The following is a 20,000-nucleotide window of genomic DNA, read 5'->3' as shown; positions in this document are numbered from 1 at the left end:
GGGTATTTTTAATACTATACTACCACACATTTTAGTTGATAAGTTAGTGAGAAATTTTAAGTTGGATAATGGTTTAGTTGGGTGGATTTTTTTACTAACAGAACCCAGCAGGTGAAGGTACATGGGGTACTTTCTAACAAAATGACATCCTCCACAGGGATTCGTTTTGTCTCCTCTGCTCTATATTCTGTATACCAATGACTGCCGTAGCCAACATGTAAACCGACATATCCTGAAATTTGCAGATGATTCAATCATCCTTAGCCTTCTCCATGGGAATGAAACAGATCATGGCCCCATCTTAGATGATTTTATTGTCTGGTACGACAGTTCTCACCTTCACCTGAATGTCACAAAAACAAAAGACATGGTCATTGACTTCAGGCGTAACCCCCTCCCTGCTCTGACCACTACTATCAAGGGGCAGGCTGTGGGAATGGTAGACTCCTATAAGTACCTGGGCAGTTGGATTGATAACAAATTAGATTTTAACATCAACACAGAACACATTTGTAAAAAAAAAAAAAAAAAAAAAGCCAACAACGTCTGTTTTGGCTATGCAAGCTGGCCAAGTTCAATGAGGACAAGACCATCACTCTTTTATAGGTCCTACATCGATTCGGTTTTATTATTTTCAATATCTTGTTGGTTCAATAACCTCAGTGTGAAAGCAAAAAACTCCCTCGCCAAGATTGTAAAGGTCAGTGACAAAATGTTGGGTGCCCAGCAAAGCAGCCTCACTGACCTGTACAAAAAAGCCACCTTGAGGAAGTCTGAGTCTATTTATTCAGTCACTGGCCACCCCCTCCACTCTGAATTTCAGCCATGTCCCTTTTAAATTCACATCACCATTGATTGATTACTTAACCTAATCCCTGGTGTTGTTAATGGCATTTTATGGTGTGATGAGGATTCTTATATTATTTATTCATGATGTGTTTTTCATCTTATTTTAAATGTAATGGTCATTTTAACCTTTTATTGACCACTGTACTTAATGTCTGTCCTGTAGTATATGTTGTTGCTGTCTATATGTGCTTATGTCTTGCTGCACACTTAATCGCCCCTTTTGGGGACAATCAAGTTGAAAAGTTGAAGATGAAAGTTGAAGTTGAAAGTATTTGTTTAAAAAAAACACAAAAGAAAAACGCAAAAAGAACAAACAGAAATCATATGGCAATTCATTCCAAGTCCTCCTTCCCCTAGGGGCGCTGCACCGAAAAGCCCTTCTCACAATCGCCATTGGCTTCCCCCGTATAAAACCCGGAAATCATCCCATTTCCAGCACTCTAGCCTTTTCGCTGATACGGGCGCTGGAGAACTTGCACAAAACTTTCATGAACAAAGATCTGTTTGATTTTGGCCGAATCCAACAAAGGAACACTTGGTTCATTTCACACACGCAGTGACATGCTGTAAACTTAATTCCTTTGCAAAGCAACACACTGCAGGAAGCAGTGGCTTCTCACCCCTTTAGTCTAACAAACAGCTGCCTTGCTAAATGACTTTTATCCGGATTCTGTGAGCTAAAGACTCGCTCACTGCGAGAATCTTCACGCACACCTCCGTGGAACAAATTCTCGCGATTGAGATTCAACCAACGGGAAACCCCTCTCAAGTGGCAAACACTCTCCTTTCTCGCCAGCCCGAACCCCCGAGACTGCAGGACTCATCGGGCTACATGCCCTAACTTCCTGAGGGACGGATACACCATAGAATCTCTTTCTCTACTCGGACCACCGTGCTTCAACAGAACTCTTCCTTGGAAAAGACTGGACTCCTTTCCCATCTCATAGTAGGCAATATCTGGGCAATGATGATCTACTGAGATAGTTTAGATGTGTTTTTGATTTAAGCGTTAAGCTATTTTCATGTGCATATCTTGCTTGCATTCCTTTGCCTCTGTCTCCTCTTTGTTAGGAGGTTACACCCTTGCTAACACCCCTTTCGGGCCGTCTGTTAAACTGGGCCAGCTACGCACAGAACTACCGTAGCGTTTCTAAGCGATGTATAAACACATATCAATATTTGGAACACTCTGCGTGCTCACTTGTTAACCTGACAAAACCCGTGCGCAGCTCTATCGTTATGACCAGGTCATAACAGGCCTTTGAGCTAGTTAGCTACTGCACATCACCGAGGTTGGCTAATAGCATGGTAACGTTAGTTAAATCTTACTTGGTCACAGATCCACTGTTATCTCTCCCTCTCTCGCTTCCCCTTCTCTCTCGTGAGCATTTAAGCTGTTAGAAACCCCAGGACATTTCTGCACCTCTCGGTACAATTTGAGTGCAAAGCCACCACTGGACTATCCGCTAGGTAGCCTATCTTAACTACGGCTACGCTAAAGCTACCCCGCTCCGTTTACACATATCCACTGTTATTTCTCTCCCCTTTCTTTCTCCTGCTCTCTTTCTCAGTCGGAATTATTATATAGTTCATAATTAAACAAATCCCCAAAACGCGACATATCCTACATATTTGGTGCCAGCCATACGAGGACATCCGTCCAAACACGTGCTTTGCCTACATATGATATACACAAAGTGGATAGAATTGCGCTTTACCTTGTGGGCAAGTGACTCGAAGATGCCCCAGAAGAGCTTTCGGGTCAGGTGCAACTCCTCCTCTGAGGCCACCCCAAAGTTGGCCCATCCGTTTGGCAAGCAGTAGTACTTCCAGCAACGCTCATAGTGATTGGTCAACAGCTGTAACCATGATGATCAGCCGTGTTATAATCAATACACATCACTTCGGTTATACCACAATGGTCAAATAATACTGTCTTAGCAATAAGCTGACATCATGCATCTGAGCTAACACAGGGCAACTTAATTTCATAAAAATTGACTATCTTTCCATTCATAGTGCCCCAGAAGGGATTAAGAGCCTGCACAGGAAAGGCAAAGTTAATGTTACCTTGAGGGGCATTTTGGCATACTCGTTCAGGATGGGCACATCAAACACCAGCCGTCTCAGCAGATGCTGCAGCATGGACGGACGCAGGTACCTTCAGACACAGAACAAGAAATTGGGCTTGATGTAACTTTATGGAAACTTTTTGTACTGCCGGTTTACTTGTGGTTATTCTTACTATTCTTATTGTCCTTTTGCTTTTGCAGTTTTTAAACAAGTGAATATTTGCATGTTCCTGAATCGAAATGTCTTTAATCTGAAATCTTCATGTGAACTGTTTAAAGAAAAACGTGCAATACTGTGCTAATAGTCAACAGTTTTGAACTTTTTTTAATCAGTCCACCTCCAGCTGACACTTGTCAACACTCACTTGCAGAGAGGGGAGCTGTGGCGCAGCACGCTAAGCCCCCCACATTCGGGCTTACATTGCCCATGGGGACCCGGTTCGAGTCCGGCCGGGGTCATTTCGCAGCCCTACTCCATCTCTCTCACACAAACGTGTCCTGTCTCCTCTCATACTGTCCTGTCATAATAAAGGCCAAAATCCCTAAAAAGTAAATAAAAAAAAAACAAAAAAAAACACTCACTTGCATAGGGACATGAGACACTCCTCGATCACGTCCCTCTGGGCCTTGGTGAGAGAGCGCCCCCTGGAGAGCCGGTAGATGGTGTGCAGCATGGAGTCGATCATGATGGCTCGGTGGCCCGGGGTGCCCGCGAACAGGGGCGAACACTTGGTGATGAGGGGCAGCACGGCCGAGCACAGGTAGCGGTTCAGGGCCAGAGCCATCTCTGTGGTGCTGAACGCCGCCTAGTGGCCATTGGGGGCAGTACAACAAAAGTAAGCAGCATTGACAAAACGTGACAAAATATAAAAATAATACAACAAAAAATAGTGAGTTTGTGATTATGAGCGGACATGACATGTGTTAAAGGAATTGGTTTTCAGCTCAGAGGGTTGTTGGTTTGAATCCCACCCAGTGAGAACAATGTGTGGTCTCCCTCGACACCTAACCCCACACCTCTCCAGGGACTGGAACTAAAACCCTGTACCTGAAGATTGTACGTGACTGTAAAACGCTTTGGATAAAAGCGTCATATAAGTGTAATGTAATAACATAATGTGTAGTGTGTGTAGTGTGCGTGTGTGTGCGCGTGTGTGCGTGTGTGTGTGTGTGTGTGTGTGTGTGTGTGTGTGTGAGTACCGTACATGCGTGCATGCTTGCGTGTGTCTGTATCCCTCACCGTGTCGAGAGAGGCAGCAGCTCTCATGTCGGGAAGGAAGCCAATCTCCAGGACATGAAGCAGGAAGTCCTGGTTGTCAATGCCATACACACGGTCCAGGAAGAGAACCATGGGCGCCTTGTGGTCCGGCACGAAGCTTGCAGACATCTTAGGCTCAATGATGCTGTTGTCTGCAGGAGTAGAACAAATGTGGCAAGTGAAGTTAGCACTTAGCAATCAGCTAAGTTAGGTAGATAACATAGGTGCCGAAAAGGGGGATGCAGTGGTGCACGTGCATCCCCACTTTTGGGCTCCCTAAATGAGGCTATCTCAACTTTTACTGCAGACAAATGAGTGGAGTGCAGCAGCAGTGACATTTCCATGAAAAAAAAGTCAAGAAAAAAAATCACCACCACTTTAAAACTCGCTCCGGCGCCCTTGGTAGATAATTAGAATGAATAATTCTCGTAATGATGTCGAACAAATTTTGTTTTGAAGCAAAACAGGTGTAAAGCAACTACCCGGTTTCAGGCAGAAAACTAAAAAAAACAGTGATGTGTATATTAATGTTTATGCCACATTATGTGCCTTAATGTGTGTGCACGCACAATTGTAGCCTGATTATCATCGACTTTCAAATCTATTCGAGACTTGGTCTGACCAAGAGCATAACAATTAACATTTCCCAAACGGTATTTCCCAAACAGCCACCCTTGGTTTGCTAATGATTATTTGCTTCCCAACAAAATGGAAGGAGTTCCTGATTTTATGGGAGCTCAGAAAGTACTTGCATTGCTCTTGACCTGACTAGCAGCAACGCTGAAGGTGTTGCGTCACTAGGAGGGCACGGCCTGGCTAGCACAATTGCACATGCAAAGGGACAATATGTTTGTACGGTAATCTCACCCTTGCCAAAGGCTGGTATCTGCACTGAAAGGCTGATGACCCCCACCAAGTCCTCAATGGGCACCAGGGATCTCAAGATGGCGCGGATCCTCAGGGCTTCCCCTTTGCCTGCCTGGATCAGCTGTGGGCGGGACAATATTACAAAGGATTAAAGGAGTACCAACCAACTTCAAATGTTACAAAAGAAATTCAAGGGAGTGCCTTCTTTTGTCTTCAATGTTGGTAACATGCATTGTCATGTGATGATGTGATGTTCTGAGAACAGGAGGAAAGCTAACTTCAGCGTGCTACTGCACACTGGTAGAGCTTACTTATGTGCTCCAGGAGGAAGGCTTACTTCAACATGTTACATGAGTTAACTTTAGCGTGCTGCTGTATATTTTAAAAGCATACTTTAGTGTACTACAGGAGCAAAGTTAGCTTCAGTTCTCTACAGTACAGTAGTGGGGCTAACTATACCGCCCTACAATGGCAAAGTTCGGTAACTACATATTTATTCTAAAAAAATCTAATGAAAATGGTGTTCATTACATCGTCTTTATCTTGTGAAAAAGTCCTATGGTCCAAATGTGTCCCGTTTTAGATATATTGATTGGTTAAATTTCAGTGTTGATGTAGCCACTGCACTTTGCCTTTGTAGGGCAGTATAGCATGCTAAAGCTCTGTGAGTGACGTACATGCATGTTTAGTTGAAAAGCCACACTCTCGGGTGTAATTCTTGCAGTTTTAATCTACTGGGTTAGCATGACAGACAAACGTTTCGGCCCAAGCCTTCTTCAGCGTCTGATATGCTAACCCAGTAGATTAAAACTGCAAGAATTACACCCGAGAGGGCAGCTTTTTTACTAAACATGAACTTTGCTGTTTGCTCGCACCCAAAGACCTTGCAAGAAACAGTTGGGAGTTGAGCACACTTTCTAAAAAAAAAGATTGTGACGTACATGCATCTCAGGAGCACAGCGTCCCAGCAGGTCGATGAGGGCGGAGTAGAAGGACATGATGGCGTTCCCCAGGTGAACACGATTCTCCTCGTGCTGCTCCTCACCTCCAAATCTACACACACACACACACACACACACACACACACACACACACACACACACACACACACACACACACACACACACACACACACACACACACACACACACACACACACACACACACATGCATCAAGGATGGACAGGAAGGAGAGTACAGGGAACTGGTGGAGAACTTTGTCAGTTGGTGCCGGGACAATCAGCTGCAGCTGAATGCCACCAAAACAAAGGAGATGGTGGTTGACTTCAGGAGGACCACCCCACCACTGTTGCCTGTCTCTATCGAGGGAGAGACAGTGGAGACAGTCAACACCTACAAGTACCTAGGAGTACACCTGGACTACAAACTGGACTGGGCTGCCAATTCAGATGCTCTTTACAAGAAAGGGCAGAGCAGGCTCTACTTCCTACGGAAGCTCAGATCATTCAATGTCTGCAACAGGCTCCTGCTGATGTTCTATCAGTCTGTCATGGCAAGTGTCCTCACCTACGCTATTGCCTGTTGGGGAGGTAGCGTTAGGAAGAGGGACGCTGGACGCCTTGACAGGCTGGTGAGGAAAGCTAGGTCTGTGGTGGGTATGGAACTGGAGGATCTCACAACAACAGCTGAAAAAAGGACACTTAGCAGATTGGACTCAATACTTGAAAATGACAGACACCCCCTGCACCCGTTTCTGGCCAACCAGAGGAGCCTGTTCAGCTACAGACTCCGGGCCTTCCCCTGCCGGACAGACAGACTACGGAAGTCTTTTGTCCCCAGGGCCATCCAGCTCTTCAACACCACACAGAAAGAGACAATTAAAGAGATTGTCATTGGTGACTGGACTGCATAAACTAGCCCCCCACACTGGAACACTCAAACTGCAGCCACTACACCCCCCCCCCCCCCTTCCAGATTCTTTTCTCTACTGAACAGTTACACTTCATCCCACAATCAACCCCCTACCCCCCACCCCCCGGAGCAAGCGCCTGCACTACCTTGGACACTTTAAGGGTTGCCCAATACAGGACAATAACCCACTACACCCCACCTCAGCTACCTCACCCCCTGGAATAGCTGCCGTGAACTACTCAGCTTTTGCATGGACAATAATTAGAACTTCTTTGGCTCTTGTATGTGTACTTAACACGGTTATTTTGTTTTTCTGTGAGTGTGAATGTATGCAACATGACACCCTACCAGGACCTTGTGTCTGTGCAGGGATGAGTGTGTGTGTGTGTGTGTGTGTGTGTGTGTGTGTGTGGGTGTGGGTGTGGGTGTGGGTGTGGGTGTGGGTGTGGGAGGGGGGTTGTGGGTGGGTTTGTGTGTGTGTGTGTGTGTGGGTGGGACAATGTGTGTGTGAAGTGTGTGTGTGTGAGAGAGAGAACATGTGTGTATGTGAGATAATGTGTGGCGGTAGTACTCAAGATATATTTTTCCTGTAATGTTCAATTATGTGTATAATGTCTTGTGTATGTTTTGTATTTGTGTATTTATGTAAGCTGACAGACACCTTAATTTCCTTCGGGATTAATAAAAGTACTCTACTCTACTCTACACACACACACACACACACACACACTGTATCACTGAAAAGACAAACAGGCACACACAAAGTTCACCGTTTCACTGGATGGACATACACACACACCAGTCTGTATTCTTACATTTGATGGCGTCTGTCTTTCTTGACAGAGGGCCCATCCCTGGCGGGGTCCTCTGAGATCTTAATGGCCTCCTCGATGGCTGCCAGGAGACCGTTGCCCCCCTCCCCTCTCAGGGCGGGGCCAAAGCACTCGGGCCGACGAATCAGCAGACGGACCACCACGTTGGCATTCTCCTCTACGCTCTCACCTGGGTGTGTAGAGTCGTGAAAAATCACACACACACACGCGCACACAAACACACGCAGACGCGAACACGCACACACACACACAGACACACACACACACATACACATGCACACACCACAGACATACACACATATGCAGACACACATACACACACACACACAAATCGCACACATTAAAAGTTACAATCACACAGTTTACAAAAAAAAATACTGTTATTATGTTTCTTTGCCTACGTGGGACAGATTAAGTCCTGGCATAATTTCGAGAGTCTAATGTATGTACCGTTTACGAACACAGCAAATCTGAGGAAGTCGAGGTACTTCTCCCCTCCGCAGGGGTTCCAGCCGATGTCAGGGTACCCCTTAGAGAGGAGCATGGAGCAGCTCTGCAGACCGCAGCCTGCTAGGTACTTCACCACCTGCAGAGGGCGATAGGGAGGCACACTTAGAGCAAACTCTCCATGCAACATGCGTAAGATGCTTTTCTGAAAATGTTCAGCATAAATGTCATGCCTTGAAACGAGAGAGAGAGAGAGAGAGAGAGAGAGAGAGAGAGAGAGAGAGAGAGAGAGAGAGAGAGAGAGAGAGAGAGAGAGAGAGAGAGCAAAAACTATCTACCGCAAAACACAGTATTGCAAATAATCTACCGCAAAACACAGTAGGCCTACTGCCTAACACATTCACTGCCAAGATTATTAGATGTTCTAATAAAAATAATGTTTAACACCGAACTGGTTGAAATAAGTTTCACACTGCTGCACGGAACCTATATTCCATAATGAATAACTGCTCACATCACAGAACAATGAAACAGTCAATTAGGTGCACCACACCAATTTCCAAAAGTAACAACTTTCAATAATTTTGCCCCTGAGTCTGCTGCTGTCTCAAAACAACTGAATATGTACAATGAAAAACAACACAACATAACACAGTCTTTGTAGTATGGCCAATCTCCTGTGTCCTGACCAACAAAATGAATTCCTGGTTATAAAACCTTTTTAGTGTGACATGACTACTCATACATGATACTAGAGAACATCCAAAAACAAAACAAAAAAGCGGGCTGACGATCAGAGGGAAGAGGAGACAGACTGACCATCTCCAGGTCTTGCTCCTGAAGGGCCAGTGCCAACTCATTGTTGTCTATGCAGGAGGAGGCGGCCACATCCAGTGGAGTTGACCCACGCACACCTGAAATAACAGTACACACACACACACACACATACACACACGCACGCACGCACGCACACACACACACACACACACACACACACGCAGAGGCAGAGACACACACACACACACACACACACACACACACACACACACACACACGCACATCCAGACACACACACACACGCACACACACACGCACATATACGCACACACGCACACACACACACACACAGACACACGCACACACACACACACACACACACACACACACACACACACACACACACATACAGTATATCCAGGCACACACACAGTTAATTGTCACTGATTGCTGTTGAGGTGATCAAACATAACCCACAGGAGTGTATGCGTGTGTGTGTGTGTGTGTGTGTGTGTGTGTGTGTGTGTGTGTGTGTGTGTGTGTGTGTGTGTGTGTGTGTGTGTGTGTGTGTGTGTGTGTGTGTGTGTGTGTGTGTGTGTGTGAGTGTGTGTGTGTGTGTGTGTGCGTGCGTGCATGGGTGCATGCAAGTGGGCTGGTGTGTATGTGTGTGTACCCAATGCTATGCCCAATGCTGTGTGTGAGCCCAATTCTCCCTGATGCCATTGGTAGCTGAGGTGATCAGACATTACGCACGGGCGTGCAGGCGTGCGTGCGTGCGTGTGCGTGCACATGTGAGTGCGTACCCAGGCCGATGCCGCTGTTCTGCAGCAGGTAGCTGAGGTGGTCGAACATGGAGCGCTGGTTCTGGCGGCTGATGCGGCAGAAGTAGCAGAGGAAACGGCAGCAGTTGGTCACCATGCGGGGGAAGCGGATCTCCTGAGGTGATAAATGTCGACATAATTATTGCTATGATCACAGGCGGAGGAAAACAGATGTGCTAATGATTGATGTGAAATTGAATAAATCATTCTTAAATTATAATATATAATTATAAAAATATAATTTTTATTACCAAAAAACATTTATGACGTTCACATAATGTTTACGACCCATTCATGATTGTGTCATGACACTGTTATGTCACTTCAAGTTTTGGCAAAGGACGCGCTCAACTTCTTGGAAAAACGAAAGTCTTTGGGTGCGCGATAAAATGTATCAACTTAAGGAAGAAAAATCCGCACTCACAAACTGCGTCTCATTATTTATTTATATTACCACCATGTCCAAAATGTTATGTCACTGACATGTCATGCGCATGACCGCCGTCAAGTGAAGTGTCAGATATAGCTAGAGCGAACTGTACCTTAGAGTCCCCTCCGCCCAGCACGTTGACCATGACCTCCATGACGGTCTCGTGCATGCCCAGGGCCCGCATCAGGTTGGGGTGCTGGTAGAACACCTTGTTACTCATGATGTTCCTGCACAGAGAAGTGAATGTAGGTTGTTTCCAAGGCAACGAGAGGACTGACCAACGTGTGGGGGTGCACCAGAGATTTCAGAGGGTGCACGGATTTTGTTTGTGTTGAGGTTGAGAGGGAAATGATGCTTGCGAGGATTGTAATTCGGCAAAAATCAAAGGCAAATTATTGAAATGTTGGTCACCATGTAAAGTATAGGTATTGATTAATGTCTCACTCTCAAGCAAGGACCATTGTAATCAATCTCTTAAATCATTTTTTAGTGCGTATACACATTTAGAAGTTTGGGTTGGGGGTGCACGGCTTGTTTTGGGCACTTGTAACAAGTTGTAAGGGGTAAGAAAAAAAGGTTTAGAACCCCTGCTCTGGATCATGATTAATGTAATGTGCTGTGTATGTCAGCTACTAACCCGATGCTCTGGATCATGAGTCTCTCCTCCTCGGGGCCCATCTGCACGATGAGCAGCGAGCGGATCTGACTCAGGCACTCCAGCAGCTCCATGGTGTCCTGCACCGACACCACGTTGATGGTGTAGGCCTTGGGCACCGCGCGGATCAGCTCCCCCAGCGAGTCGTACTGCCGGTGCAGCAGGCTGAACATCAGCCGCACCAGCTCCGGGTTCTGGATGAAGGACTCCTGGGCCCAGTGGATCATGGTGCTGGAGATGAGCTCCTGAAGGGTCTCTGCGAGGGACACACAGAGCGGAGACAACAGATACTTGTACTTATGAATGGGCGTCTTTTTCAAAGATGTAGTATATGGCGGCCAACATGTAATAAAAGTTGTAAAACATGTAGAAGTCGTCAGATTATAGTATAGTTCTTCAAAATTTACAAACATCACTGATTAAAATGTTTAAAAATGATAGATTAAAAAAAATTGAAATGAATAAAAACAAAAATAATCCTGACTCGGCTTGGCATCCTCCTCGGGCTCGGGTTCGTTGTCCTCCTTCTTCTTGCGGAGGCTCTTGACCCTCTCCAGGAGGCGCACCAGACGCCCCCTCAGAGAGTTGTCCACCTCCTGCTCCTCCTCCTCCTCCTCAATGTGCACTCCTGAAGGAGGGAGGAGAGGGGAGAAGGGGGGGATGAGGAGGGAAGGGTTGACAGGTAGGGAGGTAGAGAGAAGAAAGGTAGGAGGAAAGGGCCTTTAATTACAGTGTATTTACTCATTAGAGACAGTGGAACAATGGCTTCATTTTCATCAGCCTTTAGTCATATATAGTTGTCTATTTTCTATTTTCCCAATATTTTTTTATCCCTTCCCTTTTCCCTTTTCTCTTTAGCACATTGAATGAGAGTTATGTATGATAATTACAAATCATTCTGCTATAATAAATGGTGTATTAACATGTAAGTACAACTGTACTGCATGTTCTCACATCATATATTTTGTGTATCTACATACACTGGTACCATAATGACAATAATGGCCATAATGTACTATGAAGTCTTTTGTAATATTTTACGAATTCGAGACGATTCGTCTAATGAATTGCTGAGAGGGGACCATTCGAACAAAACGTTGGACCATTCGTAGAAGGCATGGGGCGTTTCGTGCAGTACCTGCGGATCTTTCGTAGAAGACCTAAGGACGTTACGTTCAACCCATGCAGACCTTTCGTGTAACTGGGCAGACGTTTAGTGTAGTCTGCCTATTTTATTAGCCTATTATTTTTTATATTTTATCAAACTTGTGTGCCTACCACCACAATGCAATGAAAACAAAAATCGAACCATGTAGAAAGTGTGTGCGTGCGTCTCTATTTTTTTAATTATTTTTTTTTATTTTAGTTCAGGCTGCTTTTTTATCATTAGGCCTATTTTATAGCCTATTTTATAAATATACTATATCGTAACGGACTGCCTCTGCCTCCTCCGGAGTGAGATAGCAGCGTTACCCCCTGTGCACTACATGTGCAGCCTATAAAATGGGGTTAATTTCAAATGGCGGGTGAGACTGTCAGGAAGCAAGCCGAGAGAGCAAGAGAGAGGGAACCATGAAGTGTGCCGAGAAGATCACCATTCGCAAGAATCGCTAAAGCCAGACATTGATGTGAGCTGTTCCAAATTGAGACCAAGCGCACAAGTCTGCAAACAAGGATTTTGCAAAAATGCACTACTAAAAATAAGAAAAGATATTCGTTGTGATGATCTGAGTTATTTCTAATGTGTTGATCACTGATTTGTATTCATTTTGGAAAGGTAACGGCAATCTTATTGCTGCCTTACTGGCGCCCATCTCATAACTTAAAACTACAGTCGGTTGCACCGCTACAATATCAACGAAATGTTTTAAAATGTAGGCCTACAACAGTAATGTAAAGGTAAGAGATAATTTATTGTCCACACGTGACTATAAGAAAATATTTTCCTATGGGCGAATAACACCCCCGATGCCGAAGGCGGAGTGCTGTTATTCCGCTTGGAAGGAAATATATTTTCCGTAGTCACGTGTGGACAATATATTATCCCGCTTATCCCGCCTTTACCAACATTAGAAAGCATACAAAGTTAACCAGTAGTTTATAGTAACAGGTTTATTGCCATTTTATAGCGTGCACAAAGAAAGATAGTTCGTGGAACGCTCATAATTTAAAAAGAAAGAAAGGAGTCGCACACTGGAGCTGAATGCAGAATCAAAAACTACTGTAACTGTAAACAAAGCCGAAAAAAGTAAATAAAACCGACAGACAGGGGACAAACATTTCGGGTCTAGCCCATCATCTTCCTTTTCTTCCTTTTCATTATACTGCTCTTGGAATTACGCACCGAGCGATACGCTTAGGATATGACATTGGCCGGACGCCACCCCACCATTACGCTCATAACAAGTAACAGAGTTTGGCTACTTTCTAACGTGTTACAGCCACATTGCGCTTCAAACTGTTTGCAGGCTGCCTCGTTCACTGCGCGATATCTACTAAACTCGGGTTCATAACAGGGTCATTTCTATCTGATCGGCGACAGTATTCCAGATAAAAGTATAGACAACCCAAGCACTGATGTGCGCCCTGACCATCATCATTAGCCTATCATCCTGCTACAGTCTGAACACTGTGCGCCGAATGGTTGGCTGGAGGAGGCAACGCTAGCCTAAAGAGCAGGCTACTTCACCCTTAAGGAAACTATCAACGGACTCCTCACTTGTTAAAACAATACTAGTGTTAATGAAAGATGTCACGACAGCGGCCGGCGGACAGTGACAGTTTGCTTTCTTGAAATAACAACACTTGGACAATAGTGTAGACTTGTGCGCTAAGCGCTGGGGTGGGGCAGGGGCTACTGAACTGTCTACAAGCTGTCGTGCCGGGACGTAGGCAGTAGGTATCCATTGCGTGCGGCCGGCCGCTTTGGGAACTGTAGGTAAGTTGCATTTGGGTAGGCTATTGCGCGTGTTATAGTTGAATTAAGTAATCGACGAGCCAACGTCCGGCAGCAGTGACTGAGTGTGTAACTTAACTTAACTTTTGTAGGCTACTATCGTCCGAGTGTCTCCAGATTGTGATTCATTTATTCAAAGACGATAGCAGTTTACAGACGCTGCTGGCTGCATGGATATTGTGGGGTTTTTCCCTTTTAATTGTATTTTATGAAATTGTAAAAATAAAACTACCATAACCTTTACTCCTGTTGTCTGTCGTTCCTGAATCGTGGTCTATTTCACCTCTTACAATAGTGTCCAGTCCAGTGAATGATCCTGCATCCATGGCTAATTGGATAAAGCATACTAAGTGGACATGAAAGAAATGCGAAATTAAAACAACAGCGTGTCAATGCAAGCACTTTATTTATTTTTCCGGGGGCATGATTTTGTTGACAAGTACTTTTTTAACGACTTTAATGAAGATGTCGTGTAGACTGTTTGACGGCCCCTTCCATAGGACAGCATCCATCCATCTCTTCCTCATCTTTACGCGCAACGGTAATAATAACCATTACTTCTCTTGTAGACGTTGCGCATAATATTTTATTCATTATGGACTTATTTCAAGCAGCATTCAACTGTCCACTCTGCGTGGCTTTGTTGAAAGGGTTGCCTTTGGGTGGATGACTTCCCCTGAACACGGCAGGTCATTTGCATGACAAGACTTCATGCCCATTAGCGAATACTTTAACCCTTCAGGGGTGCCCTGGAAACGGCTGATAAATAAATTATGTAGAATGATATAATAGATATTTGACTAAATTGATAAGTTAATGCTGGTCAGTGGAATATTTCATCTGCTATCTACGCACAATAGCCTAAAGTAAATATAGGTAGCCCCAGTCAGCTGCAACTTCGAACCTAGGTCGTGTGACGTCTCCAAATGTGTTACTTTTCTAAGCTTGTGTGTTATCGGATGCGATGCCATGTTACGGCTTGTTGGTTTGGGGTGCCTTAATTTTTCATTAATTGAAAGGGTGTCTTGCCTAAAAAAAGGTTGAGAAACACTGCAGGAAACAGTCTCTGCAACAGGGACAATGACAAAAGGGATGAATTGCTTGAGGAAATCAAAAGGGACAGAGCGAAGTTATGACAACAAATTGACGTGCACCATTATGCAAGGCTACATGTAGTTATGATGGGTTAACCACTCAGTTACCGTTGCATTAATAATATGTATGATAAAGATGACTTCAGCGCAGGATATCAGAAATAAACAAGACAGCGCAGATGGCTTTTAATTGTTAATATGGCCACATTATGCGTCAATACACCAATGCGTATTAGGCTATTTATCATGAAACCTCAAATCGGAAGTAGCCTTGTACCCAGCACTTTTCAAACCTTACTCGGGTTTATGGTAATTGTCCGGGCCAGCACTTTTGAAATCAAACGGACGCCTTGCCTGCATGACATGTCATTTGCATGATAAGAGCATGGACGATCATGGACATACGATGGTAGCCTACACACATAGCCACACACGCACACAACACGGTTCAGTTCAACGTTTATTGTCCAGCAAGCGAGCAGCGCAGTACCAACTGATTTGCTCTGGAATCTCGAAATGAAAACCGACTTTTCTTGGGAAAAGTGTTGCAAGAACATTGAACTCATTTAGTAGGCCTATCATTGTGCCAAGCGTGTCGCAATATTGTACTGTGGATGTGTGTTGGGGAGGGCATTAACATTAGGCCTATGACAAAACATTATCGGGTAGGATTGAGGATAAATCTTACACGTTTCCTTATTAATGGAAAATTAATTCCATGCTAATTCCAAGTATTCAAGAACCTAAACAATATGCAATTGCTCCACAGTTCAAGGGATAGCCCCCACCTTTGCGCTTCTCATCTGGCTGTCACGATATGGAACGGGAAGAGACAGTTCAAGACAAGCGGCATGACTGCAATTGTCAATACAGTAGCCTAAAAAACTGTTAACTGTTCAGCGGTGTGTAGTCAAATTATCACAGCGGTGGTAGATGCTTTTATGAAGACCTGGAGGGCAAAAACCAACAGACACAATTGCTGAGTGTGTATGCAGTATTTGTAACGAATGATTCTCCTGCCAGGATAGCGTTGGACTACAGAATAACCCATTTACATGTTGAATGTTGAGAGGATGCATTTTGAAAAGTCGAAGACCTATTCACGAGGATATAATAGCTACCTTTCCTTGTCAATGTTCCATGCACTACAAAATATTCCAGAACCTCATCTGTGATAGGCTAAACACAATTTATCCAACAAGCTTGTGGATAATATTGCCACCTTTCCCCTCTCCTGCGGTAGCCAGTTGCCTTCTCAGAAGAAGCAATCTGAATCGGAAAGAGAGAGCACTGTTCAAGACCCGCGGCAAGACTGCAATTGTCATCTGGTTCGTGGTGTCAACCTTCAGCCAAAACGACGACAGACCCTTTTTTTTATAAGATAGACCTACCTTATTCGCAGCAGCCAAAATCAGTCAGACAATAAGTGCTTAACGAGTGTGCAGGGTAGCGAATGCTCTTCTATCAGGGTAAAGTTTGCAATTGGAGAGGGGTGATTGAAGGGCTAAATTAAGTCCGAAATCAAAATGATAAAAAAATACGGTCGATTTATTTACAATACCCTACATGACAGAAAGAAAACGTGTAGGGGGTCAACTGAAAATACCCATAAACTGAGGACTATAGGCAACGTCAAAGTAAAATACAAACACGACATCAAACAAAGCTTTTTTTTAATGCGGTACACTTCAAACTTCACAAAACCCACTGGTTAACAGCAGGTTTTACGCACACATTTCGAAGCGGTTAATCACAGATGCTGCTCTCTTCCTTGCTCTCCCTTGCACCCCAACGTACACTGGGTTTAATACACCCTGCAATACTGGCAAACTATTATTCAATTACCATTGCATTTGTTCATGCAAAGACCTTTACGCGGCGGAGAGAGAACGCGCTCCTGTGCAGTGTTAACGTAGCGATTTAACTTCTCTCTCTCTCTCTCCTCTCTCTCTCTCTCTCTCTCTCTCTCTCTCTCTCCTTCCTCTCTCTCTCTCTCTCTACTGTAGCCATGGGCTTAACACAGGTGCATGGGTTCTGTAATGTTTTCAACACTGTTAGGACCTATATTGTTTTCTGGCTCATGCGCGAACTATTTGTTGTCATTCAGAATCAGAAACATCAAAGTGTCGGGAGACAGCTTTCTCTTGTTGCTGGTGCTTCGCATCTAAAAAGTTAACGGAAAGTCAGAAAACTCGCTGCATGACAATGTGCTCAATGGTCAATAGCCTACTTCTAGATGCACTATAGTCTACAGCCTAGACGCCCGCTGCTCTGATTCAAAGCGAGCACAAGGGTCAATAGCCTACTTCTTGACACATTAAACCGCCCTGCTTTGATTCAAAGCGAGCAGGCTGTGCTTGGTCCCGCCTCTCTGCCCGCAGATGGGAGTAAAGTAACGGCGTAAAAGTGAAAAAAAAAGCTTCTCAAATATTGTCTAGATAATTGTCAAAAAATGTAAGGGCGTAAACGTAAATTGTCAAAAAATGTAACGACGTGAAAAAAAAGCTTCTCAAATATTGTCTAGATATTTTGTCAAAAAATGTAAGGGCGTAAACGTAAATTGTCAAAAAATGTAACGACGGAAACGTTAAAAAAACAACAACATAGCCCTACCAGTTAAAATGAGTAAGTACATTTTATTTATAGATTTACATGTTTAAATCAACAAAAAACAAAACTTAACAGCTGATTTACATATTTAAATAAACAAAACCCTTAAAATGAGCATTAAAAAAGCTGATTTACATTTCTAATACAGGCAGGCTGAAGAAAACCCGTTAAAATGAGCATTAAAAAAGCTGATTTACATTTCTAATATAGGCAGACTGAAGGGACCTTTAGTTGAAACCTAAGGATCTTTAGTTCAATTTTAAGGACCTTTCGTTGGCTTTTGCGGTAGACGGACCATCCTCGACTAAAGATCCCCAGCCTTATACTAATGGTCCAACGTTTTGTTCGAATGGTCCCCTCTCACCAATTCATTCGACGAAAAGACCTGATACGTATTTTACCAAGGTGCTGAATTTTTCCAGGGGAGGCATAGGGTTGAATTTAGACCAAAGATACCCTTGGTATGTAGATACACAAAAATATATGTGACATAATAGCATGTACTACAATTGTACGTAGAGGTCATTACACCAATCATTCCTCTATACCTAATGAGTAAGAACAGTAAGTAATTGCAGGCCCCTTGAAATAACGTGTTACCATAACATTATAAGTCATTGCCATTGAGAAGACTTACCGCAGTGGGAGAGCAGGTCGTTGTGGAAGTTCTGCAGGTCGTGTCGGACCTCCTCTGGTACAGGGCAGTCCTCCTCCTCTGGGCAATTCTTAAAGTTCATCAGCATGTTCACCTGAAGGACAAAGCAGTGTAATCACACACACAAACATACATGGGCAAATAGTTATGCTGAAATGGCAGTGGGCTATCACAATACGGACCTGAAGGGGACATTACACCATGGAACAGGTTGAATGAACACAAAAGAGTACACTATTATAACATGTACATTTATGTGGCTATGTTTGAATATGAGTGTGCGTTTCTGTACATGTGTGTCTACGCTAGTCTTGTGGAGGAGAGAGGATCTTGCATATTTTCCAGGAAGACTCGGCAATGTGTGTGTGCAGTATATGTCTGTTTATCTGCCTTCGCAACAGAATTCTCTTTTCTGATTGGCTGATGGGGTGACATTTATTTCGTGGACCTGTTTAAGCGTTTATCGGACATGTGCAACTTAGACACGCCTAGAATCTTCGTTTGGAATGTCGACGGTATCTAAGGGATAACATTGTCGGGATTATGCACATGATGTACGGAAAATAAAATAATCACTCCATCGGCTTTCCAAACAAAGATTCTAGGCGGCCTTGCCATTAACTTCCCGGAATTGATTGCCTCGTCGGCCGTTATGCCTGACGTGTGTATGCGCCAGGGTGTGTGTGTCTCAAAGTGTGTGTACCTGTTCCTGTGGTGGTGAGCGGAACTCGCGCGTCTTGCGGGCGGTCTCGGCTGCGCTCATGGTGAAGGCCTGCATGAGCTCGTTGTAGCGCGCGCGCTGGTTGGTCTGCACTTGGTTGACGAACTGGTCCGAGAAGGCGATGATGGCCTCCACCCTGTGCCTCAGCTCGCAATCGCAGAAGTACTGCAGCAGAGTACACATCTAGGATACACACACACAGGGGCACATAAACACATATACGCACACACGCAGACACACACACAGACACACAGACACACACACACACACACACACACACACACACACACACACACACACACACACACACACAGAGTTTAGCATTCATTACCATTTCTTTAATTTCCTTATAGTGGAAGTCAATGAGAGGTCCTCACAAGAGTTTGTGAGTTTATGTGTGTGTGTGTGTGTGTGTGTGTGTGTGTGTGTGTGTGTGTGTGTGTGTGTGTGTGTGTGTGGGTGTGGGTGTGTGTGTGTGTGTGTGTGTGTGTGTGTGTGTCTGTGTGTGTGTGTGTGTGTGTGTGTGTGTGTGTGTGTGTGTGCGTGTGTGTACCTGTAGTTTGACCGACTCTGGCAGCTTCATGTGCAGCAGTCCTTCGTGAACTCCATCCTCCTCCTCTCCATGCCCCGCCTCTTTCCCGGCCTCCTTCCCTCCCTCCGCCCCTTTCTCCCTATCCCTCTTCTCCCCCATCCCTTCCTCCTCCTCCTCCTCCTCCCATTCCTCCCTGTCCACCGCCTCCTCCATCTCCTCCTCTTCAAACTCCTCCTCCTCCTCCTCTCCCATCCCCTCGTCCATAGCCTCCTCCTCCTCCCCATGTCCTTCCTCTTCCTCCTTCTGCTCCGGCCCCGCCTCCTTACTGGCCCCGCCTCCGCTTTTCGTCTCCGCCTCCTCCTCGTGATGCTCCAGCCCCTCGTCGAAGACGTTGGGCTCGATCATCTTGAGGATGTGCTTGACGTCCTCGTCCTCGAAGACGCCCATGATGAGCAGCGTGCTGATGAGCTTCAGGATGGGCACGAAGTGGAACTCCACGCTGCCCCCTACTGGGTCTCGCATGCACTGCACGCCGTCCGACACCGCCTCCG

At 44.9% G+C, this 20,000-nt stretch overlaps 1 protein-coding gene across 1 annotated transcript in view; it reads right to left on the bottom strand.

Annotated features, from left to right (window-relative positions):
* The window catches only part of LOC134452946 (ryanodine receptor 1-like), a 181,776-nt gene that overhangs the window by 98,672 nt on the left and 63,104 nt on the right, over positions 1 to 20,000 (bottom strand). The window contains exons 40-55 of the mRNA XM_063203634.1: positions 19,471 to 20,000; positions 18,900 to 19,100; positions 18,179 to 18,290; positions 11,366 to 11,509; positions 10,864 to 11,137; positions 10,339 to 10,453; positions 9,779 to 9,911; positions 9,018 to 9,112; positions 8,202 to 8,337; positions 7,734 to 7,920; positions 5,988 to 6,099; positions 5,047 to 5,167; positions 4,162 to 4,331; positions 3,504 to 3,727; positions 2,920 to 3,010; positions 2,568 to 2,708 (exon numbers count right to left, since the gene is read on the bottom strand). The exon at positions 19,471 to 20,000 is cut by the window's right edge and continues 31 nt beyond it. Coding sequence (XP_063059704.1) covers positions 2,568 to 2,708; positions 2,920 to 3,010; positions 3,504 to 3,727; positions 4,162 to 4,331; positions 5,047 to 5,167; positions 5,988 to 6,099; positions 7,734 to 7,920; positions 8,202 to 8,337; positions 9,018 to 9,112; positions 9,779 to 9,911; positions 10,339 to 10,453; positions 10,864 to 11,137; positions 11,366 to 11,509; positions 18,179 to 18,290; positions 18,900 to 19,100; positions 19,471 to 20,000 — 2,786 coding nt within the window. The remainder of the gene's footprint in view (positions 1 to 2,567; positions 2,709 to 2,919; positions 3,011 to 3,503; positions 3,728 to 4,161; positions 4,332 to 5,046; positions 5,168 to 5,987; positions 6,100 to 7,733; positions 7,921 to 8,201; positions 8,338 to 9,017; positions 9,113 to 9,778; positions 9,912 to 10,338; positions 10,454 to 10,863; positions 11,138 to 11,365; positions 11,510 to 18,178; positions 18,291 to 18,899; positions 19,101 to 19,470) is intronic.

The sequence above is a fragment of the Engraulis encrasicolus genome, chromosome 7, assembly GCF_034702125.1.
Source record: "Engraulis encrasicolus isolate BLACKSEA-1 chromosome 7, IST_EnEncr_1.0, whole genome shotgun sequence".
Classification (NCBI taxonomy): domain Eukaryota; kingdom Metazoa; phylum Chordata; class Actinopteri; order Clupeiformes; family Engraulidae; genus Engraulis; species Engraulis encrasicolus.
The sequence above is the reverse complement of the archived record's forward strand: the minus strand, read 5'-3'. Positions and strand labels throughout refer to the sequence as shown.